We start from the raw sequence: 25,495 nt of genomic DNA, 5'->3' as shown, positions 1-25,495 counted from the left end.
GGCCACGAACAAGGGTCCATGAGCGCAGCTACCTATTCCACATCAAGTGAGCCGTGCTACACATTAACTTTTAATGTCTAAATAAATGAATGCATCAACTAGCCCAGGGCTGAAAATTCCCACCAATAAACATTTCTTAGAGTGGAGTCAGATTTCCATCCCTTATAAAATGCAAAGATGTTATCTGACTGACATCTTAATCAATAGCGCTTAATACTTCTATGTCTACATTTTACCTAAGCTTCTGATTCTGATGGCATGGAACACAGGGTAGCCAGTCTGATGGAGGAAAAGGATGGAAAAGTCCAGGATCCCAGGCAACCAGGAAGATCAAGGTGAGACAAGCACAATGTGAGAGGAAGCACACGGAGTATAAGACATGGGATTGTTTGTTTGAGCTAGCTCTGCTGAAGAAGACCAAATCCATAGGTAGGTACACTCCTACCCTGCTCTCTGTCTTTCCTCCGTGTCGTGGAGATATTAGAGAACATGTTCCTTGCCAGCTGCGATGATAAATAATGGTTAACGTCCACGGGAGTTACTAAAGGAATGGCTCTAATGTCTGTTTCAAGTTGGCGGGGGTGGGCATACAGTACAACTTAGAGCAGTCACCTTAATAGCTCTACTAAATGCAGTGCAATGCCCCACTTCATTTTCATCTTCCCTACACACACACACGCACACACACAAATGCAATACGTTACTCCCAAAAGATTAACATGTATTTTTCTAAAAGTGAAATTAAAGGTCTCATAATTTAGCCCTTTTATAAGATGGTGCACATAGCCCAGCTCAAACCAAATCACATCCTAAAAGAAGAGCCCATAATTTTGTATTACATCACTATGCAACTTACATACAGGTACACTTCATTTCATTCCATTTTTTTTTTTTTTTTTACAAATTGAAAGTTTGTGGCAACCCTGTGTTGAGCAAGTCTATCGGCACCATTTTTCCAACAGCATTTCCTCATTTCGTGTCCCTGTGTCACATTTTGTTAATTCTTGCAATATTTCAAACTTTTTCATGATTGTTATACTTGTTATGGTGATATGTAATGAGTGATCTTTGTTACTATTGCAGAAAGATTAAGACTTGCTGAAGGCTCAGATGATAGTTCATGTTTTTTTCAATAAAGTATTTTTTAATCAAGGTATGTACTTTTTTTTTTTAGACATAATGCTATTGAGTACTTAATAGACTACAGCATAGTGTAAACATAACTTCTACGTGCACTGGGAAACCAAAAAATCTGTGGGATTTGCTTTATTGCATTATTTGCTGTACTGCGGTGATCTGGCACCGAACCCACGATATCTCTGAGGTATGTCTGTACAGTGAAGCATTGTAATGGCAGCATCTTAATCTCCTGGTAGGTAAATCAGCTGCCTTCTAACATGAAGGTAGCCTGATAGGAGAGTGTAAAAATATTCCTTATCACAGCATTCATAAGGGGCGGGGGAAAAAAAAAGAATCAGAGTGCCAAAAAAAAGAATCTGGGTGCCTCTCACCCAGAAAACAAGGCAGTCAAAAACACACTTTAATATGAAATTGTGTCCCCCAGTTTTTGCATCTGAATGTCAGTTGTGTCAGAAAGCCTAATGTGAACAGATTTATATACTGAATTGAGGTACAAAGGAAAAAAATAAGTCTTATTATAATAGTGATTGAATGGACACAGAACAACAGATGGGAACAACACAGATCGGATCGCTCTGCTATATAAAAATCACTCCATTTCTCTTAACATAAAAGACTTTAAAAGTAGTCAAAAGATCTAAGAAGAGGGACACACAACCCAGTACCAGCTCAACTGCCTTTTTATCTTGCCCAGTGCTTCTCTCCACCAAGTCATTCACATTCTACAGTGAGTTCTTCTGAACTCCTAAATATTGTATGTTTTCTCTCCACCTGCCCAACTTCCCCCAGTACATCTGGGGTGGGAGGTAACACAGGAGGCTGGTACGGTCAGGAAAGAATCTTAAGACAAAAGAAGAACCTTACCACTTCCGGGAGCAGCTTAGTCGAGAGGTCATGGATGGCTTTGACCACTATGCATACGGATGACAGAAGGAATATCACCCCCAAGATGACACAGGCTCTGCAAAGAAACAGAACATTGGGACTCTTTACTGGGAGAACTCCACCCTGTTGATTTACACAATGACAGTGACAGTGACACAGCCCGAGGCACTGGGATCCACCGTAATTCGCCACACTCCCACCATGACCACCCCTAGTCTCAGAACTGATACAGAATCCTCTCCAGAAGAATACAGTTCAGAGATGTATCACCAAAATCAGTCCCGTGGGAAAGGGGCCCACCATGGTACAAGACCTCACAGCATCCCACGAATGCTGGTGTGGGAGGGTCTTCAAGGCCATGAAATCCTTCCCCCTTGCCTGGCAACACAATATTTCACTCCTCCTCCAGCTGGAGGGTGCAGAGTTTAATAGCAAAGAGTGGAGGCTTTGGAGGGGGTGGGGGAGGGATGGATTGGGAGTGTGGGATTAGCAGATGCAAACTATTATAATACAGAATGGATAAACAACCAGGTCCTACTGTAGAGCACACGGAACCATATTCAATATCCTGGGATAATCCTTAATGGAAAGTAATATGAAAAATTTTATATATAACTGAATCACTTTGCTGTATAGCAGATATTAACAACATTGAAAATCAACTATACTTCAGTAAAATAAATTTTTAAAAAAGAGAGTGGAGGCTCTGGCACGAGACATCCCAAGCTCTACCATTTAACCTGTTGGTTGATCTTGGTCAAGCTACCAAACTTCTTTTAGCCTCATTTTCCTCACCTGTCAAATGGGAATACTATTTCCTACCTGAAGATGAAATGAGGTAATTGCACAGAGCACAAAAAAGTTACCCATTAATGTTGGCTTAAGCAAAGTAACTGAAAAGCCCACCCTGGATGTCTCTTGATGATATGACAGGATAGACACCTTTGGATTTTCCCAAAGATAAAAAGAAGAAATAATTTGGTAACGACAAAAGAAGAGTATTCATGGCAGGATGGAGCGATTCTTTTAAAAGAAACGAGAGGAGAGAAGGAAGGATGAGGTCAGCCAAGACAGCCGGCACGGGGGAGGAGGAGCGAGTTAGGGATGAGGCCAAGGGTAAAGCCAGAGGACACCGAGACAAGGGTTGGGGGTGGGAGCTGGGAGGACGTCTACGGGCTCGGGATGCATCAGCTCTCTCTGGCAACGCAGACACAACGCACAGGAGAAAGACAGACAGAAAATGAAAGTAAGCCTGAGGAAATGATGATAGTAATACAATGGTCAAAATACCAAACGAAAAGGAAAAGAGAGAGAAAAGAGAAACAAATACAAGAATGACTGCAGTCAGCCCTAGATCATTCCTGTCCCAACATGAGGTCACCATCATTTGGCAGCCTTCTCAGCCCTCTTCCCCGGCTAACAGATAAAATCATTTTTCATTACCCACCTTGGATTCCCTTCTCTGCACTAACGGAATGGCCCAAAGTGGCACCTACGTAGTAATCCTAGCCAACCCCAAACCTAAAGGTCAGAAATAAGCATGTAAACAGGCTGCTTGCGGTCTACTCAGTAGGCTTCTAATTAACACGTTAGGTGTAGGTTTTATTCTTTCAAAAACACAGAGACAGAAAGAAAGGATCATTGCGGGCTGGGGTGAAACACAAAAGAACATAGAGATGTAGGAAACGTAACGCACAGGCTGGGGCTCTTGGTACAGGCTTGAGCAAAAGGAAATCCTGGCCCTGTAAACCAAAAGGATAATCTCTCCTGGGTGCCATACATCCCCATAAGGAGCCAGGGGAAAAACATGCACTCACGGGGGAAAAAGATAAAGCAGGCCCAAAGCACACAGGGACGCAGCAGCAGGAGCGAAGAAGGCTAACGCAGGCAATGTGCCGGGCCTGGTCACCACAGTCCTGGCAGGGTGCTGGGGGCAGAGGGGCCACAGCCGAGAGGACAGTCATGCAGGATGAGGTGGCTTACTGGAGGGCCCTTTAACTGATGAGATACTGGGGCAGGACCAGGGATCCCAGGGCTTGGGGGAATCAAAGCTCCCAAAGCAACTGGCCCGAGGCCCAGCTGTGCCACAGGGAAGATGGCTATGGGCCCGCTGTGCCTGGCACTTGAAGCAACCATTTCTTCAAGCAAATGGGACCGTGAGAGGTGCCATTTCAGGAAAAGAGCCTAAAAGTCAGGCCTCCATTCAAAAAGCTCCTGAGTGACTAGCAGAGACGCTCTCTGATTCATCCTTTCAGATAAATTCAACCCCCGACTTAGCTTCTCAGCCCCAACGGCAACTTACACTCCACTGGGGAATTTTTTGGAACAGTGGCCCAAGGACAGCTCCTTGGGTCAATTTCATCAGAATCTCTGGGGGTGAACCCAGGCATCTGTATTTGTTTAAAAGCTCCCCAGAAACAGAACTAGACCCACAGACATAGAAGACAAACTTATGGTTACCAAAGGGGAAAGGGATGGGGAGGGATAAATTAGGAGTTTAGAATTAACATACACACACTATTATATATAAAAATAGATAACCAGCAAGGACCTACTATATAGCACAGGGAACTATACTCAATATTTTATAATAACCTATAAGGGAAAAGAATCTGAAAAAGAATATTATATATATGCATATGTACGTGTGTGTGTGTGTGTGTGTGTGTGTGTGTATCTGAATCTCTTAGCTGTACACCTGAAACTAACACAACATTGTAAATCAACTCTACTTCAATTTAAAAAAAGTAAAAGCTCCCCAGGCAATTCCCTGAAGAATGTCTCACCCAGGACTAGACCCAGGGGAGGCCATGTCCTTAGGGAGCTTCCACTGTGGGGTAAAAATCCATCACTCTCTGGACAGAGGGAGCACTCACCCCAGGTGCTGAGGAAGGAAGGGTCTAATGGTCCCTCAGAGACCTGCAGTACATCTGTTACTTGATCAGCCCTTTCTCCCTGAGACGTGAATAGCGCAACCACCACTTGGGTGCTAGACCTTCTACAATTTATCACCACATCCCCAAGAAGCCTCCATCTCCATAATCCTCTTAGGGGGACAGACACAGATGTCTGAGCTGCTTCCTGACAGGGAATAGCGACGCTACAGGACTCTCTGTTTCTCCTGATCACTGCAGGCATACCTTGATAATGCACAAAAGGTGGATTTGGATTTTGATGGATTTTGTTAAGGAGACAGGTATGCAGTGGTCTCCTTACATAATATCTTGCTTATACATTTTTAATCAAAACTACCTACCAATCCCTTAAGGGCGAGAACCATATTTTTATATCTCAGTATCTACAGCAGCACGCAACAGCTGCCCCTTCATGCATCTGTAGAGTGGATGTAATCATTAACTGATTACGTAATCACTAGCTGACTTGTAAGTTCCCCCCCCCCTAGAGTTTAAAGGGGCATCACCCGCCTACCAGTGGGCTTGGGAAGAGGAAAGGGACTCCTAACACTTGAGCCAAAATGCCTATGGAATAGCCCACACTGTAAAACAACTCTGAAATGTAATGAAAAAATCCAAAGAAATGGATGATTTGGTTTATTCACGTTGAATTTTACAGATCTGTCGTCATATTTTCTTCACAAATATACCTATGAATATGCTCAAAATGTTTCAAAAACCTATCTTCATCTTCTTCTAAATGTGTTGCAAATTCAAAAGCCCACAGTCACCCTTCCATCAGCACTGCTGGAAGCCTGTGTGTCAGAGCTCCCCCAGAGCTGAAAGCAGCTATTATGAGCAGAGGGTGTGATGCTATTTTTTAACGTGTTATTAATAATATATTGTGTTTACACAGCAGCTTTCTCCTCAGGTGCTGAGGTGCACATCGGCTCATAAATGCCCCGGTGGCCACTCACCAGACCTGGGTTTTGGTTTTTCTGTTATTTTATGGATTGGGAGCTGGGGGGTGGCGAGAGTTGTGTTTCGTAAACACAAGGAGTCGAAATGGGAAAGTTGAGGATTTGGGAGGCTTGCCCCAAGTCACCGCAGAAGTTTGAAGTCCACCCAGAAATAAAAGCCGGGTCTCCTGCCGCCCTCCCAGTGTCCAGCCACCCGAAGGCTCTGGCCATTCACGTGACATCCTCACCCCACCACTGCCCTGGGGCTGCAGTCGTCTCCGGGATGCAGGGAAGATTTGGGTCAGGAGCAAATACTGCAAATATGGCGGCTTCTGAATCGGCAAGTGTGGGCTGTTTCCTGGTTTGGGGGGAGACGGACGGGGGGCCGGGGGAGAGAGGGGGAGGGGAATTGGTCCATCAGCGCACCTTGGCCGTCACCTGGAGAGGCTAGCCTGGCACATGAAGAGGGCAGTGTGCCCGCAGAGCCAGGTCACCGCAGTGAAGGCAGACTTCTCCTCCCTCCAGCCCAAATCCCACAGCAGGAAAACACTGATTCAGAAAGAGGCAAATGATGGCTTTTACAATCTGTTTTTTGGATTGTTTTTTTAATCCACGCACTGGCTTATTAAGAGATCTCCAATCCTTACCAGATATTTGCCTTTCCTATTGTGATTTTCCCTTTCCTAGATACAAACAACTATATGTAAAATAGATAAACAGCAAGGATTTACTGTATAGCACAGGGAATTATACCCAATATCTTGTAATAACCTTTAATGGAACATAATCTACCAAAAAAAAAAAAAAAAACCCAATTCACTATGCTGTACATCTGAAACAAACACAATATTGTAAATCAACTATACTTCAGTTAAAAAAAAAAAAAAACTTTGGGAGGAGGGATAAATTGGGAGATTGGGATTGACATATACACACTACTATATATAAAACAGAGAAATTATACTCCAATAAAGATGTTTAAAAAAAAAAAAACATGATCAAAATTAAAATAAATAAAACCAGTTATTTCAAAGTTTAAAAAAAACAAAAACAAACAAACAAACAGAAAACTAGAACTTCCCTGGTGGCGCAGCGGTTAAGAATCTGCCTGCCAATGCAGGGGACACGGGTTCGAGCCCTGGTCCGGGAAGACCCCACATGCCACGGAGCAACTAAGCCTGTGCGCCACAACTACTGAGCCTGTGCTCTAGAGCCTATGAGCCACAACCACTGAGCCCACGTGCTGCAACTACTGAAGCCCACATGCCTAGACCTCGTGCTCCCCAACAAGAGAAGCCACCACAATGAGAAGCCCGCACACCTCAATGAAGAGTAGCCCCAGCTCGCCACAACTAGAGAAAGCTTGAGTGCAGCAACAAAGACCCAACACAGCCAAAAAAAAAAAAGAAAATAGATAACTAATAAGGACCTACTGTGTAGCACAGAGAACTCTACTCAATAGTCTGTAATGGCCTATATGGGAAAAGAATCTAAAAAAAGAGTGGATATATGTATATGTATAACCGATTCACTTTGCTGTATACCTGAAACTAACACAACATTGTAAATCAACTACATTATACTCAAATAAAAATTTAAAAAATAAAAAATAAAAAAATAAAATTTAATTAAAAAAAAAAGAAAGAGGCAAATGAACTACCGCCCCCTTTCAACACAATCTCCCAACCAACCCAGACTGAAGCTGCATTTAAATTCCCACAGGACCAGTGGTTGTCAAAGCGTGGTCCATGAACTAGCAATGTCCACATCACCTGGGGACTTGTTAGAAAGGAAAATGTCAGAGGCCACCCCAGACACACTGAATCAGAAACTCTGCAGATGGGACCCAGCAATGTTTTAATATGTCCTTCTGACGCTCACTGAAGTTTGAGAACCACGGTAGTATTAGTCTTGCCAAAGACACATTTAATATCTAAAAGAAGACTAGTAAAATCCAAAGAAATGGTTAAAGTCACTAGCACATTTTTTTTCTTCTCCAAAAGACTGCCAAGTTCTCAGTGTTCAGCATTGTAAATCTACGAATCACCCTGCAGTCAGCATTAATTTTTGCCTCTGAAGTTGTAAGGGCAAAACCTGTTGGCAGACACTCTCACATCCAAAGGAGAGAAGGTTGGAAGTTTGGCCCCTGGTCAACTGCAGGTTTAAAGGCCTGTGGTTCACATGAATAAAGCCTGGATCTTATCATACCCATTCTAAATTATTTTCCAAAAAGAAGCTTCTTCTAACCATCCCCTAATTTACAAAAGACCTAAGACACAATAGCTCTGGCACTTAACCAATTCAATCTACAGCTTAAAGTGTAATGTTTTATTTATCATCTGTCACCATAGTCTCCAAAGCACGTGTAATCTGGGTTGTCGTCCAGTCAAATGTGAAATAATGAAAAATGAAAGACAGTCAAGCGGCGAGTACACATAGTACTTAGGGGTGCACGATTTCTGATGCTGTTTGTTCTAGCTAGTCCTCTTTCACTCCACATAGTCTGCCATTTTAAATAAAGCCACGAACAAAACCAGCTAGGAGGCAGGATAAAGGGAAGGAGACAGGGTGCCAAGCGTGCCGTGAGCCATTTCTCCTTCTCTGTAACCGCCATGCCAAACAGCCACCATTTTATTCAAGACTCCCTGCTCCTTCACTAATTACCACCAGCCACCTCCTCTCCCACCTCAGGACTTCCCGCCCCTCCTCTTCCCGTTCCTACTCATCTTACCTACTTGACCCGCCCAGGCTCTAAGACTCCATCTCCTCTCTCCACCCACATCCCCATCTCTCTTCTCTCTCGATTTTTAAAAAGTATTTATTTACTTATTTATTTAGGCTGTGCCGGGTCTTAGTTGCGGCATGCGGGATCCTTGTTGCAGCACGTGGGATCTTTAGTTGCGGCATGCACACGGGATCTAGTTCCCCGACCAGGGTTCGAACCCGGGCCCCCTGCACTGGGACCGCGGAGGCTTACCCAGTGGACCACCAGGGAAGTCTCTCTCTTCTCTCTTTAGCTTCAACCTCATCCACCTGCTGCTTTGTGAACAGGATGTGGTGAGGGGGAGGATGGCTTGGACCAGGGACCGTCACTCAACCAGAGCTCTCCAGGCACGGGGTCAAACCCTGTCCATGGTTAGACTGTCCATCTCCTCAACATGTAAACCACTAAGAACCTCTCCTTACTCAACAAATGGCCCTTTGCTTTTACACCTAACAATACACAAGATGACTAATCCCATCCAAGTGAAATCTCATTTAGACAGAACTTTCTTCCTGGCTTCAACTTTAGGGACAAAAGTCAACATGGGGGAATTTGTTAAAGGATTAGATTCTAGAGCAGCGCAATCCAATACAATTTTCTGTGATGATGGAGGTGTTCCATTCTGTGCTGTCCAAGGCGGTAGCCACTAGCCATATGTGGCTACTGAGCACTTCAAAGGTGCCTAATACAACTGAGGAAATGAAGTTTTCATTTTAACTACTTTTTAAATTAATTAAAATTTTAATTTATTTAATTTTAATTAATTAAAGTTTAAGTGACCACATGTGGTTAGTGACTGCCATATTGGACAGTGGAGCTCTAATGGTTGGGTTGAAAATATAGAAGTTCACCCAGAACTTTAAATTTTTTAAATATATAAATTTGTATAGATAGATAGAGAGAGAGAGAGACAAAGAGAGAGACCCAGAAGCTGCTCATCTCAACCAGGTAAGTTTATAAAGTAGGCCAGCAGGAACTGCTCTAGGAAACCTTGCAAAGGGGCATCATGCCTTTGGTACCTCTCTTCAATCAGCGTATCATTTCCCTCCCTCCAGTAAACCCCCAGCTCCCAGGTTTACATTTCAAGTCTCACTCTTGTTCTCATCTAATGTCAACCAGTCACAGCACATCTACTGCTCCAGCAGGCTAACTGCATTCATTCACATTTCAAGGTCTACACGCCAAGGCTAAGGCAAACAAAATCTATTCCCAGCCTCCCGAGAGCACAAATCTGGGATGGGAAACCTGAAAATCATTACTGGACAGTCACTAGTTGTGAATGTGAGAAGAGATAATGGACAAGGAACAAAAAGAAGAAAAGGGTCAAAGGGATGAAACAGAACCTGGGGACCGAGTGGGAAGGAGGGATGGTTCACTGGTGTGACAGTTAATCTGGGTCTAGAAGACTGGACAGGAGTCATCAAGCAGAGAAGCCGGAAGGCTGTGGAGGGCGCTCCAGGCAGAGGGAACTTCATAAGCAAAAATGTGAAGACGTAACCCTGGGAGGTCCTGCTTCCATGGTAATTCAGAGTGGAGATGCGGTTCCTGGAGCATGTGGCTAGGGGGGCAGCAGTGCCAGACCACACGAAGGGCCCTCTGTGTCCTGGAAGTCCCCTCGAGATGGAGGGCACAACACCCACGATATGCACAACGTTTTCTCTGCATCTACTGAGACGATCCTGTGGTTTTTATCTTGTCTTCTGTTTATGTGATGTACCACATTGATTGATTTGCATATGTTGAACCATGCTTGTGAACTTGGGATGAATCCCACTTGGTCGTGGTGTATGATCTTTTTTATATTGTTGGATTCAGTTTGCTAATATTTTGTTGAGGATTTTTGCATCTACATTCATCAAAGATATTGGCCTGTAATTTTCTTTTTTTGCTGGTACCTTTGTCTGGTTTTGGTATCAGGGTGATGGTGGCTTCACAGAATGTCTTTGGGAGTGTTCCCTCCTCTTCAGTTTTTTGGAAGAGTTTGAGAACGTGATATTTACAACGGATCTTAGATGGTACAAGGACCAGCGCATTGTATTTAATAGTTATTTATTTTTATGTACATTAGAAAAACTGATTTTCACCCCATGCCTGCAAGGATATTATTGCCTAGGGGAAAAAAGTCAAATATGATTATATTTAAATAAATGTTAAGTAAGCAATAGCATAGGTGGTACGTACGATAGGGCAAAAATCATCCAGGCGGAACACACGTCTGAGGCTGAGAAAGCCTGCAGGGGCGACAGGAAGTTATTAAACTGTTTTAAGCAAGAGAGGCCCATGATGTGATCTCGGCTTTACCAAGACCCTCTGACTGGGCTTAGAGTTTGGCAGGGTTGAAGGGAAGGAAACTAGAGGCAAGGGAATCAGCGGGGAGACAATGCTAGTAGCCTAGAAAACAAGTGACGACCCCCTGCAGAGGAGCCCCGACAGTCAGACAGAGGGATCAATCGGGAAAGACCTTACGGAGGCAGAGTGGATGGAACACGGTAACTGACTAGAGAGCAGAGAAGGATGCCAGGAAAACCCTGATTTCCCTTTCCTAGAGGAAAGAGGTAGTGGCACATCCAAAAGTAGGAGGAATGCGCCTGGAGTGGGGAGCTGGTAGTGAGTTTAGTCCAGGACTCGCGAAGCTTGAGAAGCCACGTCCAGACAGCCAGATACACGGACCTTAGCTGAAGCGGCATCACCTGAGCCTGGCCGCCCAGGGCCATTTTCCTGGGCCCCTCGGTCTCACGATGCTGTTTCTGGGGTGTAGAGAGTTGCAAGGAGACAAAGGAACAGGGCACGGCCATTCTAATGATTGCCAGACCCCACCGAGTCTGGTGCAAGGGGGGGTGCGTGCTGAGACCCACGAGCCCCCGGCTCCTTTGATCCACCAACAAATACCGATTGACGTCTACTGTGTCCCGGTACAAGGATTCAGCAGCCAGCGAAAAAGCATGTGAATAACTACCTGTTCTCTTGGAGCTTACACGAGAGAGACAGACAATAAGCATGTGAACGAATAAGCACAGTCTACATAGAAACATAAAGCAGCACAAAGGAGAACAACGGGAGTGTATTTTATATACAGTCGTCCCACTTCTCTCTAAGGAGGGGGCGTTTAACCACAGACCTAAGAGATGGGACATGTGCTGTGCAGCTACCTGCGGACCAACACTCTAGACAGAGGGAACAGAGAGCAAAGGCACCTACGCAGGAGGTGAGACACAAAGACACGAGCACATCCATTTTGGAAAAGGACCAGGATATGGCCTTGGGCAAAACAGGCCTTGGAAGCTAAAGAACAAAGGCCCTGGAGGCCAGAGTCCCAGAGACAAAAACCAGACTGGCAGGAATAAAAGATTAGGTTTACCTCTGTTATACTAAAGAGTGTACCTAGTTGCCACAAGACAAGAAGCTCAACTATAAATTTTAACCGCACCTGTTCTGGCGCTTTCTTGCAGAAAATTCTCCTGCACTCCTTTCCCCTCACAGAAGTGCTCCCTGTTCCCGACAGCCACCATGGACCCATCTGCTGCTGATGAAAGAAGTTGGACAATTTCTGGAAATTATCAGTGATCATGAGGCAAACCCTCCGTTTTGTTATAAAAGCAACTTGTCCCTTCTACTCAGGGAGCTGGCACTTTTTTTTCTTGCTTTCTCCCTTGTGCACAAGCTCTCTCTTTTAATAAAAAAAGCTTTGCTTGCCTAAGAGTCTTGTGGAAGATATTCGTTTCTATGGCATTGCTGTTTCAGCATCTGGAAAGAGCCCTGTAACAGAGGGAACCCAGCATATTCAATGAACAGCGATGGGGCCCACAAGGCTGGAACGCAGTGACCATGCAGGACCTTAACGGTCATGCTAAGGACTTGGTCATGCTAAGGACAGGAAACCAACAATGGATTAAGCAGAGAAATGACTCACAGGTAAACAGGATCACTCCAGCTGCTCTGCTGAGAAGAGACCAAAGAGGGACACTGGTGGAAGCTGGGTGGCCAGAGAGAAGGTAATGTTGCCAGAACAGGTACCAGATCCTTGCTCAAAACCCATCAGCTCCCACCTTTAACAGGAATTAACACAAATCTTTAAGAGATAAAAAAGGAAGCTAAAGGAAGAGAAAAACAAAAGGGGAACCAGCTGGAACCAAGATGGCAACTAATCCGACCTCCAACCATCTCATTCTATGCTGATTTTACTGCATTAGCATATTAAACGACACACCTACCTGCGGCCATGACCGGAAGTCAAGGACCAAAAGAGGATAAACAGAGGGTGGCACCCCACTCCCTCAGAAAGCCGCGCCCCTTCCCCAATAGACTAATGCATATGCCTCCCCATCATTAGCTTCACTCCCCCCTCCCTTTGTCTCTACTCTAAAATCAAATCCCTCTCAGCACGTTGATTTGTGAACTAAGTTCCCACTTCTCCACTCTCTAGCCACTGAATAAAGCCTGCACTGCTTCAATCTCAGCTTTGCTTTTATTTTTGGCTGCACACACTCAAACAGAAAAGGAACCTTCCTTGCAGCCCTGGTAGGGCTATGGTCCAAGCAGGGTCCACAGGGCTTAATTCGGTAACAGTAACAGCAATGATCCTGGAAAGAGATGATGCTAGAATAGGGCGGGAGAAGTGGAGGTGGGGAGAGGCGGCTCGTTCCTACCAGTTCTTGTGAGATTCAAGGCAGATTTGCTGATACTCACTGTTTTCAGCCTAGGGAAGTACAAAGTGAACTGATGGGTTTTAGGGAGATTTAAAAAGGACATTCAGGGTAATACTTGTTTCTCAGGAGAATAAGAAATCTTACCACTTAAGCAAACTGGTTACTCAGAGTGAACCATTTAAGTATATTTAAGTCCATTTTATATTTAAAATTATATTTAGTGTCAATTATCTGTGCACCAATTTCAATTTTCTCTTAAACAAAAAAATTTTTTTAATGTTTAAAAAACGTTTAACTGCTTGTGTATGCATAAAATATATGCAGGGAGATACGCAAAGGGTGACGACAGCCTCTACAGAAAACACGTGGGGAACAGCAGCTTGCTTTTCCCTATATACCCTAGCATGCATTTTATGTATTTTGCAAACAACGTGCATGCACCACCTATTAAAATAAATACTACATCAATTTGAGATTGAGGGAAATATTTAGTGAGGGTCGACCAGATGCCAAGAAACCTGTGATGCACTAGATAAAATGACAAATAAGACATAGTCCGTTTCCTCAAAGAGTAGAGAAAGGGGGCATTTAAATCACAGGAATATTCCTAGAGAAGCTGAGATTTAAGTTGACTTTGAAAGAACCAAAAGAAGTTAGCTGGATAGAAGAGTATGTTTCCAGGAGAGTATATCCAGAGGCCTATCAGAATCCACTCATTCAACACATCTCCCCTGCAAAGCTACTTTGTGCCAGCCACCATTCTAGGGAGCAGGCCATGCGGATATATGGGGCAAGAACCTTCCAGGCAGGGGGAGGAGCAAGGCTCTAAGCAGAAGTCTGCTTGACCTGATGCAAGAACATCAAGGCAGCCAGTGGGATGAAGATGAAGGAGGAAAATGGTAGCTGAAGGCAGAGGGTAAAGGTCACGTCAAGTCTTACAGCCACTATAAGGATTTAGACATTTATAAAGATGGGAAGCCACCGGAAGCTCTGACTTGGGGATGACATGATGTCACATGTTTTAACAGGATCGCGCTGCTTAACAGAGAAAGAAGCAGGGCGAGCAGTTAGAAGGCCATTGTAATACTCGGGTGAGAGAGTGACAAATGATGGTGTCTTGGGTCAGGACTGAAGCACTGAAGAGGTGAGTGTCGGATATATTCTGATTTCAAGTTTTGGTCTGTTCAGGATCTATTCTGAAGGTACAGTTGACAAGTAGCATGAAATAAACAAGACTCAAGAGTGATTCGAGGTTTTTGACCTGAAGAAAGGGAGGGATGGAGTTGCCATTTCCTGAGATGGGGCAGACTGCAGGAAAAGCAGGGTTTGGGGGGGGGGGCAGGGGGGTGATCAGGAATTGGGTTTTGGACACGCTGTTCAGGATGTCTGTTAGACACCCAAGTGGAGGTGCTGGGAAGGCAGTTGGAGACAGGAGTTTAGTTTCAAAGAAAAGTCCAAGTCAGGACATATACTGGGGGTCATCACACAGACTGTACTTAAAGCCTTGAAAGTGGACGAGATCATTTGCTCAAGTATCACAAGTCCCTCAGTAAGACTGGAGTGAAGGTTCCATGAGGAATCCTGGCCAGGAAGCACGGGAGAGAAGTGGGCAAGGGCCAATGCTGAAGAACCTCACAGACTAAGTGTAGTTGTCTAAACTTTCTTATGAAAATCATGCAGAGCCCGAGGGCTTTAAAAATGGAGTAAGATGATTAGATTTGCATTTTCAACAGCTGACTCAGTCAACAGCCTCTAGGAACATCTGCTGGGTCAGACCTGCATCTGTTCCCCATTTCAGGCCCCGCTCTCCTCAAAGGGAAGTCTGACCATCATTGGACCTGACCTTGGACCAAGGCACTCAACCCAAGCTTGTGCTAATTAGATATTCTTTTCCTGGTCTTTGAATCCAAGATGAATGATAACAAGGACTGAACACAGAGATGATTCATCCCTCAGCAGGGATGGCTGAAAGGCTGAGCTCAGCTGAGACTCTGGACCAGTGTGGTTAACCAATGTCCCTCAGGATAGTCAGGCTTCCTTCCTACATGGCGGCTGACTTCCCCCAGAGCAAGCATTCCCTGAGAGTCAGGTAGAAGTCTCCAGGCTTGGAAACCTGACAGCATCCTTCCAGAACATTCTGTTGGTTATGAGTCATAGGCCTGCTGAAATTAAAGGGAGGGGAAAGAGACATCATCTCTTATAGGGGAATGACAGGGCAAGATTAAAGAATGTCACATACTTGGTTAGCAAATCCTTTGTGTCTGGAGACTCTCTTCATGCTAGGGTCAAAGCAGTTCACACAGAGAGCCAGGCTCTGTACTGCAGCGGACAAGAGGATGGATGGATGTCAGAAGAAAACAAGGAAGCCAACTCCTAGTAGGTAGATCACATCATTGTTCACAGCAGTTTGATCTCAGTTACGCATTCCTGCCCTTGCCATGTGCTTCTCAGCACCTCTGTGTAGGGGAAGTGTGCATCCTATCCACTTTCAGGCTTGGCCATGTGACTTGTTTGGGCCAGTGGAATGTGAGTGCAGATGACGTACAACACATACAATGCATCTGCTCAGGTGCTCAGAGAGGAGCCACTCCTTCAGCCCAAGACCTGGAAAGAGAATTCAGGTGGAACAAGGCCACTGCCAAGCCTCGGCTTAAATGGAAAATGACTGAGAAATTCATGTTTATGGTTTGAGTCATTTAGATGTGGGTGTTGTTTGTTATTGCAGCAAAACTGACAGATATGAGGTTCTCAAAAGATAAACCTCTTATGGCAGTGGCAGCAAAAGGCTGTCTCAAAAAAGCAGCCCTGGAATTGGAGCAGGGCATTGGCTGATTGAGGATCACTGTAGAACACATGTCTGATGACAGCTTGCTTATGGCAGAGAGGAAGCACCTCAAGTTTCAGTCCATCCCGTAAAGCAGGCAATCCTGGTCTCACTGATATGCAAAGAAAACCACTTCTTGAATGAATATTCTGACTGAATCACAAAGGTATACAAGAATGGAAGCCTCCTTGATCTCTGGCACTCCCGTCTCTGCGTTCCAGGCACCAGGCACCAACTCCACTCTTCTGTCTCTGTGGGAAATGAAAGGCTCTGAGCCTTCAGGACACATGCTTATTGGCATGACTGGGTTAATTGAATCTTCTTTCTTTTCATCCCTACAAAAATACTGTATCATTTCCTTGGTAACCTATTCTCCAGTGTTTCTAACCTTCTGATTACTGTATTCAAATTAATTGGCTTAAATTGTTCATTCTCTTTGATCCGCTTCTGGGAATCTACCCCTGAAGAAAAAGCTTTCTGCAGAAGAATGTCTGCATTCTTCATTGATAGCATTATTTATATTTAAAAATAGGGAAGTTAATTGTGCCAGAAAAGGAGGGTTTAAGTAACAGTGATGTATCAGTTCACAAGACTATTAACTGCTATTTAAAGCTGTGTTTGTCTGCAACATAAAAGTGATATGTCTTACCAACAGGTAAAACATTAAGTGAAAAAAGCAATATATAAAATTGTATGTATGCAGATTAGAAATATGTAAAAATAAATCTCAACCCCAGGTAAAAAAATTTAGCAGGAAACACACTGAAAAGTAACAGTGGTGACAACATGGACTTTTTTCTCCTTCTACTTTTCTGTATGTTGTACTTTTATAATGAAAAGAAAATTTCTAAAAATGCCTTCTCCAGCTGTATCATTTTTTAACATTTCTTTTTACTGTATCTTCATAAGACCTCAAATGCTGGTCTCTATCAAGTCTCAAACTTGATGACGTAAACTGATCAGGTTTTCACTGAGCATCTACTCTGTGTCCTGCAAGGTGAGGGGGGCACAGGTAGAAGGCATGCTTCTTGGTGGGTTTCAGCACTCTTACGTCACCAATACAGTAAGCTTCCACCTGAGCTCTACAGATCGTGTCCCCTTTTCCAAAACTCAGTTTACTTATAAGTAAAATAGGGATGATAAAAATACTACTTCCTTTCCAAAATTGTTTTGAACATAAATAAGACGATGGTTAAAATGCTATGTGTTATTACAAAGACACTGAACAGACGTAAAGTAATAAAAATGACATTTAATCCTATGTCATTTTCTTCCATATCTGGGACCCACTATTTAGCATGTCCAGTCTGAAGCAGAGTCTTAGGGCCAAGCCCTATGGGTATGAATTCCCTGGGGCAAACACCCCTTGGCATGCGGCTAAGAGTCTGTGGCTTACAGAGAACTTCCAGGGACTTGACTTCTTATCAGGGCCGCCATCTGATAAGTTAGAAGGGCTGAGAGAGCAGGATTCAGGCAAAGAGAGAGCTAGGGAAGACCTTGTGACCTGCCCAGGGTTATAAAGCTAGTCAGTAGTGAACTTGGAGTTCAACTCCAAATCTAAAGCTTGAAACATAGACAAGCTAGAGTTTTATTTATTTGGATGTTCTGTCCATTTTAACACACACAATTTTTGCACACACTTTTGTGTACAGAATTTTCTAACTTAAACAGCAGTACTGCTGGAGTCACTGAGTTGGGGTTACAGCTCATGAGTCCTGGGTTCTAGAACCATCCTTGTCGTGAACTTGGGGAAAAACAGCAGAATAGTATAATAGAACTTCTCTAGACCTCAGCTTCCTCATTTGAAAATTAGCAACTTTGATTTAATCACCAAGGTCCTGACACTCTAAAATTCAAGTCTCAAGGTAGCAGTGGGAATTCTGACTCATTAAAGATTTTTAGTTTAAATCAACAGGTTTGAGGCACAGATTTACTTGCAGAGCTGAGATGTAAGAACTGAACAGTAGGTATTATTTACCTACTGGCAAGTTAGGAGAAAAAAAATATGAGCTTCCCACTGAGCGATGTATAAATTACAGGCTTCCTTTCATACACTACTACAGAGCTGTCAGACGGCAAGAAAGATTCACCACGTTTTTGGCGGGCTCTTACTTATTTCTGCAACTTCTCTGTGACCTACACACTCTACTCTTTTGAAAGGCTGACATTTCCCAGAGTAAGAGAGAAAAAAATAGATAACACAGAAAGAGAGCACTTTAAAACACAATGTTATTCATCTATCGAGTTGGGCAACTCGTTTTCTAAACAGAACGACAGTTTTAAATTATTTGAATAATATGAATATGCTGTAGCCTCACTATATTATAGCTTGGGAAAAGCACATTAATGAGTAATCCTAAAAGCCTTCACCTGGAGGAGCTAGGTCCTGAAAATTCTGGAACTCTAAGTTACACTGATTTCTCTCATTGAGAGTCACAAAATGCTGACGCTTCCCTATGAAATACTACAGATCTGCCTACAAATAGGCTACGGATTGGGTCCCAAAATCAGCTGTGTAAGCTAAAAACATCACCAATCACACCATCTTAAGAGAGAAATGCTCCCACATCCATTATCATCCTGCCCGTTTTAGGAATGGAGAAATTAAGGAATCTATATGTAACACGCTGCAGTGCCGAATAAATACAAGGACGCGGCAGAGTTAAACAGGTGGGGTTTTTTTAACCACTGGCGGGTGGGCGGGGTGCACGGATGTCACCGGAAAGACTGCAGGGGGTTGGGAGGTATAGCAGGTGTCTCGAGAGCCACACCACATCCCCTCGGCCAGCTCAGAGTAGGGGTGCAGCCGAGGTGAAGGCTCTGGGTTCCGCGACAGACTCCCAGCTCAGCACCCATCCCGGTGGCCTGGTGTGCATTTCTCAGAGGCCGGGGGAGAATCCTGCGCCTACTACAGAAGCGACCAAACCCCACACCTCTTTATCTGCTTTTCCTCCCCCGCTAACTCGCCCCTCTCCCTCACTCCTGCCTTCTGGGATCAAGACTCACTGCCCAATCATCCACCTGCAGACAGGTCCTTGCTCGAGGCCCTGATCTGAGGCAGGAGGAGTTCCAGGAAGAATTTAAAGGAAGGACAGTCGTGGTATATAGTCAAAACAAAGAGAAAGCAAGATAACTTGGAGATGACATGGTTGAACTCAGTGTCTGACCACAAACATCCATGTGAACAACCAAACAGACTCAGGACAGCCACTTGGACATTCTCCTGGTTTTGCAGATTAAATCTGTGCAAGGCCCCCAGAATTGGGCCACTCTCCCAGGCTCAAATGTCCAACCAAAAGCAACAGTCTTGGGCACAATTGTTGTAGGAGCCTGTAATTCCCTACTACCCTGTAAGAGACTCACAGATGCAAAAGCGAGTCTATGAATAAACCAAGCCAAGGAAATGGGATCAGAGAGTCAAAGAAAGTGAGACTTTGCCCCTTCAAATCATTACATATTTTGCCTCTGAAGTCCAGTGATTTTCCCCTCTTGGCGGGGATGCGGGGGGAAAGTGCTGTCCACAGACATAGACCATAAAAGGAGGTCTTGCTGAGTCAGGGCTGAGGTCTGTGCCGCAAGTCGGCACCGAGAACAAAGCTGTATCTGGGCATACGGACTAGGAGGGCAGCGGGGAGTGTGCAGCAGAGAGAGACGTGAGCCGCCTGTGGCCAGAGGAACACAGCACGTTTGGCCAGTGGACCCTCTGAAGGCTGGCACCGTCCAGGATGGAGGGGAGGACCTGCGTGTTGAGTCATCTGGAAAAGCTCAGTCAGAAAGGCAGAGATCTGATTCCAAAAAAGAAAGAAAGAAAAAGAAAAAGAAAGGCAGAGAAGGAGAGTGGAGGGAGCAATCGCAATCTTAAAACACAAACATGGGGGCTTCCCTGGTGGCGCAGTGGTTGAGAATCTGCCTGCAAATGCAGGGGACACGGGTTCGAGCCCTGGTCTGGGAAGATCCCACATGCCGCGGAGCAACTAGGCCCGTGAGCCACAACTACTGAGCCTGCGCGTCTGGAGCCTGTGCTCCGCAACAAGAGAGGCCGCGATAGTGAGAGGCCCGCGCACCGCAATGAAGAGTGGCCCCCGCTTGCCACAACTGGAGAAAGCCCTCGCACAGAAACGAAGACTCAACGCAACCATAAATAAATAAATAAAAATTAAAAAAAAAAAAAAACACAAATATGCCTGCAGAGGGAGGGGGTAGCTACAGGGAGAGAGGCAGGTGTAGACAGTTACGCACCAGACAAACGGCATTCAGGGTCACATTTCGGGGCACGAAGGACCATCGTCCCTCGTTACCTGCAGGGCATTGGTTCCAGGACCTCTGCAGATACCAAAATCCATGGATGCTCAAGTCCTTTATAGAAAATGGTGTAGTACAGTCGGCCCTCTGTAGCCGAGGATGCAGAACCTGTGGACACAGAACCTGTGGACACAGAACCTGTGGATACCGAGGGCCGACTGCAGAGGCCAAGATAGTTCACATTACCAGTCCCACCCTCAATATTCATCTGGAAACCAAACTCTCGTGCCAGTATGAGGATGAGGGGCGGGACATCCCTGGCGGTCCAGGGGTTAGGACTCCAAGCTTCCACTGCAGAGAGCACGGGTTCGATCCCCGGTCGGGGAACTAAGATCCCACATGCCACGTGGCAAGGCCAAAAAAAAAAAAAAAAAATAAGGGTGAGCGGCATCAAGAAAACCTTGTTATAATTTCACTAACTGTACATACTACCAAAAGGAGGGAGGGACCAGTTTAACAAGACCACCTGTGTTTGATACGTCCACACGTTCCTCCAAATAATCAACTCAATGTCCTAAAAATGACTGATTTGTCAACTCATTAATTAAGGATGTAGACACCTCTCAGAAGGAATCATACACAAGTTCTGAGAAATCCATCCGAATGCCCCAATTATTGGCAACAACAGTGAAAGCTCTAGTTGAACCTTCATTCTTTTTTTGTTTTTCTCTTTTACTTGTTTTTAAATTCTTTTCTTTTTTCTATTTCTTTGGGTTTTAACATTTTTTTTTGTTTTTTCTTGGGGGGTATTACCCAAGAAATAATACTGGGTAATACCTCATCCATCAGTATTACTGAGGTATTACCAATAATACTGGTAATACCTCATCCATCAGTATTACTGAGGTATTACCAATAATACTGGTAATACCTCATCCATCAGTATTACTAGAAGCGCTCGGTATGGCCACCCACCCCGCTGCTTCTCACCCCATTCTGGGTCTTCATTTCTCCAAAGCATGATCTGAAGCTCTTATTACACCTAACATTCCATGGCCCACCCCACATCTGTAGAAAATCTCTCCAGTGGGATGGGCACAGACTCTGGGGTCTTTATAAGCTCCACTGATGATTCCTGAGCGCCCTGAAGTCTAAGAACCAGATACTGTACTTCGATAGCTTTTGTCCAAGCCTGTTACTGAGGCCAAATGCTGGGGGCTTGTTTCCCACAGAGGGCAGAGACCAGCTCTGCTACATAAAGACAGGGAGATTCCCCTGAAGAGAAAACAGAACTTAACAAAACAAAATGCTGGCTCAATGAATCAGACAAAAGGAAAGTGTTTGAATTGGTATCCCCTCCTACAGGAAGCCAGCTCCTTAAAAAAGGAAATGCGTTTCACCTAAATGGATTAGTCTCCTAAGCTATTTTGGCACTAACAGTGTCGCAAGCTAGGGCTTCATGGATGCGTGCATTAGATAATCTGTCCCTCCAAAGCCCCACAACCAGAAATTACGAGGGCCTGTTTGTGAATAATTCACTGTGCCTGAGTCGGGGGACTCAGATCTAACAGAGACTTTTATCAATCTGCCTTTATTTTGCCAACGACAGAAAGAGCCTTGTAGGGACAGACTGCCAGCCACGTGGGATGAACAATCATGGGAGCAGTAAAGAGGAAAGTCATTTATTATTCCCGCCATAATTATTCAACCTACCGCTGCAAGTACCCCATTTTGCTCTAATATGCCTAACCAATGGTTTTGAATTAAACTGCCACTGCTTTTTTTAAGCAAGGGGGTAAGAAAGATGGAATCCCATGCATGTTGAAAGAAAAATGCCACGTGGCTCTGAGCAGCCCCTGCAATGCTCATTCCCTTCCTAATTACCAGCCCATTGGTTTCCTGACAGATGGAAAAGAATGACACCGCCCCTAATGGAGCCTATATAATGAGGCCCTGGGTAATCACAACATCCATTCAATCTGCACCATTAATGCCAGAGGTGGTTCAACCGAATTAGAAAATTAGGGTCTTGTAGATAAAGACTGATGCATGTGTACACAGTAATTCTATTAACCGTTAACATGCTTTGTGTAAAAAAGGCTTGCAATTCAAAACCATGAAAGAGATATGTAATTTGCACCCCTGGCTGAATTAATAGCTTGTCACTGGGTGTGTAGGTCGGGGTGGGAGTGTGTGTGCTGTGGCTGGACCGCTCCGACACCGCGGAATAAAAACATCACCAGCCAGTCAATTAAGGGAATTATTCATGGGCTTGTTGAAAGGTCACATGCCAAGAACTTCCTTTAACAGAAAGGAGCTGAGATGTGACATTCAAAAAAATTTCTTTTAAACTCAGAGATGATTGGAATTGGGAACAAGCAAAATTTCACGTAGAAATATATATAAAGCTATTACTGACATCTTTCAAAATCCATTATTTAAAAGATTATTCAGGCATTTGTGGGCCCCACCCCCAGGTCCCCCAACTTCTCGGGCACCTACTGCTTCATCACCATTCTTTCATCTCCCTGTGCCTTCTGCAAAAGAGCTGGTATTTCATTCATCTTGCTGTGAATCTATGGCCTCTGCCAGGCACTTAGAATCGTCTAGATGCAGGTAAATGGTCTTTCTCCTGTTCAGAGGAGGAAAACTTCCATGAAAGAAAGAAACGTGAAGAAGGGAGACGGGCCCTTACGTCCCAGCTCAGTAAGTCCTCTCACTCCAGGGATTTCACCCACACCCCACCCCACGTGGGGCGACAGCTGGCATGGTCTAGAGACGTTTCTGGTTGTCCTACCTGGGTGGGTGGGTGGCTGTTCGTAGCATCTGGTGAGTAGAGGCCAGGGATGCGGCTAAACAACCTACAGTGCCCAGGACTGCCCCACAATACAGAATTCACCTGACTCAAAACGTCAACAGAGCGGAGGTGGAGATGCCCTGTCCTACTCCAATATTTTCAAGCCTTGCCGCCCAAAGTGTGGCTCCTGGACCAGCAGCATTGACCTGGGAGCTCTTTCCAGACCTCCTGAACCAGCATCTGCATTTTCACCTCCCAGAGCATTTGTAAGGATATTAACACCTGAGCCGCACGCGCTTCGAACAATGGTTCTCAAAGTTGGCTGCTCCCTGGAATCACAGGGTCGCACGCTGCATGGATCCCACCCGCAGACATCCAGGTGTGACTGGTCTGGGGAGCGGCCTGAGCAGCAAGGCTTTTAAAAGCTCCTGAGGTGATTCTGATATGCAGCCAGGTGTGAGAACCACCGTCTTCCAATATGGTAAATCAGGGCTACTCAAAGTGTGGTCCCCAGACGAGCAGCAAGAGCACCACCTGGGAACTTGTTAGAAATGCAGATTCCCAGCTTCATTCCCTCTCCTGATCAGAGGGTCTGGGTGGGCCCAGCAGCGTGAGCTCTCACCAGTCCTCGGGGCCACTGGAGTGCCTGAGTATGAACAGCACTGCAGTAAATGGCACGCCCCCAGCCACCCAGCAGTTTCTGATCATTGGGAATTATACCGCTGTGTTCTTCCACATATTACAAAATCACTCACTGAGCAGCCTTGTGAGGCCCTGGTTTCCTTTGTTGTGGCCCTGCACGTGTTGCAGGAAAGTGTGCCCGATGGGATGGACAGTGTGTTTTTGAGACTGACTTCTGGGGTAAAGGTGTATGTACAGACAGTTTGGAACCATGCAAATGAACTTTGACCTCCAACTTTGTACTTAGGGAAGGATCCACTGAAATCTGCCTTCTGCATGGGCCCAACACACCTGAGAGCAAGGTGGGACCACGTGCAAATCGCGGCAAAACCTGCCCCGGCCCCTGGTCAGACTTCAAGGGGGCCTCTTCGCCTAATCAACCTCCCAGAGCCGGTGGGTGTATGGAGTCCAGAAAAGCTTTCCAGAGGAGGGTGAGCCTTTCAGGGCAGCAAGGTGAGGGTAAGTGGAGCGAGGAGGCGGCAGGCTTCTCATGAGAACAAGCAGGTAGGCAGAGGCGTTTAAACGGCAAAACAAATTCACCCATCAGCCTAGGGGAGGGGATTCTTACACAGAGTGTGCTGGAGAGATGGTTTGGGCCAGGTCTCTTCGGGTACCAGCCACAATTCTGGGCACAGAGCTTTCATAGTTAGATCTGCTCTGCCTACAGTAGGTCAAAAAACATGGTGACGTCCACTCTTTGCAATTAACACTCTTTTTCTGAAGCCAGTAGGAAGGAAGGCATTTTTTTCTTCTGTTTAAAGAAAGAAAAGGGAAGGGATGCTTCAGGACACATTTAGCATGACAACAGAATTTTATAAAACTACCTAAGATTTGTAAACTATTTTAAGGAAAAGCTACTGAAATCAAAAGTCTATCAGGCAGGAGCTGAATTAAACTCCACGCCACAACTATGCTAGACAACCTGACTGCCTGACGTGAGCCTTTGTGTGATTCATGCAGCCTCTCCATCTAGGTCAGCGGTCCCCAACCTTTCTGGCACCAGAGACCAGTTTGGTGGAAGACAGTGTTTCCACGGACAGGGAGGGATGTTTCAGGCAGTAATGCGAGCGATGGGGAGCGGCAGACGAAGCTTTGCTTGCCCGCCCGCCGCTCACCTCCTGCTGTGCGCCCCGCTACAGCTGGGGACCCCAGATCTAGGTTACCTGCTTCTAAAAGCAGAGCCCACACTGCTTTAGAAACGGCAGTGAAAACAGCCCACCACTGCAGTGTGCTCATAGGTCCTGTAGGAAATCACTTCCAAACATTATTGTTTCTAAAGTTCTATGTCTGCTTTTGTCCTAACTGGGCCATTAGAAATTATTCTGAGAAGGACATGGTAAACACTCATCCTCCATGGCTTGTCTTTTACCAACTCCAATCAGATTTTCACTGGGAAAACCCAATAACAAAAACGTACATAAAATACCTCTACATGACAGCAAGGTCCAGTGTGCCCCAGTGGAGACAGAAGAACAGACAGAGGCTTCCATCACTTACCGTCTCAGCCTTGTCCCCGGAATCAAGTCCTTATAAAAATGCCTCACCTCAAAACAAAACAGGGGCAAATAACTGGTTTTCTAGAGTGCTATCAGTTTTAAGTATATCTCCTATACTCCTCATCTCCTTTCCAATCATAACAGACCATTTTCATACATGACTAAGA

At 45.1% G+C, this 25,495-nt stretch overlaps 1 protein-coding gene across 1 annotated transcript in view; it reads right to left on the bottom strand.

Annotated features, from left to right (window-relative positions):
- TMEM163 (transmembrane protein 163) overlaps window positions 1-25,495 on the bottom strand; it is a 256,319-nt gene that overhangs the window by 44,265 nt on the left and 186,559 nt on the right. The window contains exon 5 of the mRNA XM_059927621.1: window positions 2,005-2,101. Coding sequence (XP_059783604.1) covers window positions 2,005-2,101 — 97 coding nt within the window. The remainder of the gene's footprint in view (window positions 1-2,004; window positions 2,102-25,495) is intronic.

Source organism: Balaenoptera ricei, chromosome 7, assembly GCF_028023285.1.
Source record: "Balaenoptera ricei isolate mBalRic1 chromosome 7, mBalRic1.hap2, whole genome shotgun sequence".
NCBI lineage: Eukaryota > Metazoa > Chordata > Mammalia > Artiodactyla > Balaenopteridae > Balaenoptera > Balaenoptera ricei.
This window is presented reverse-complemented; position numbering and strand designations above follow the sequence as displayed.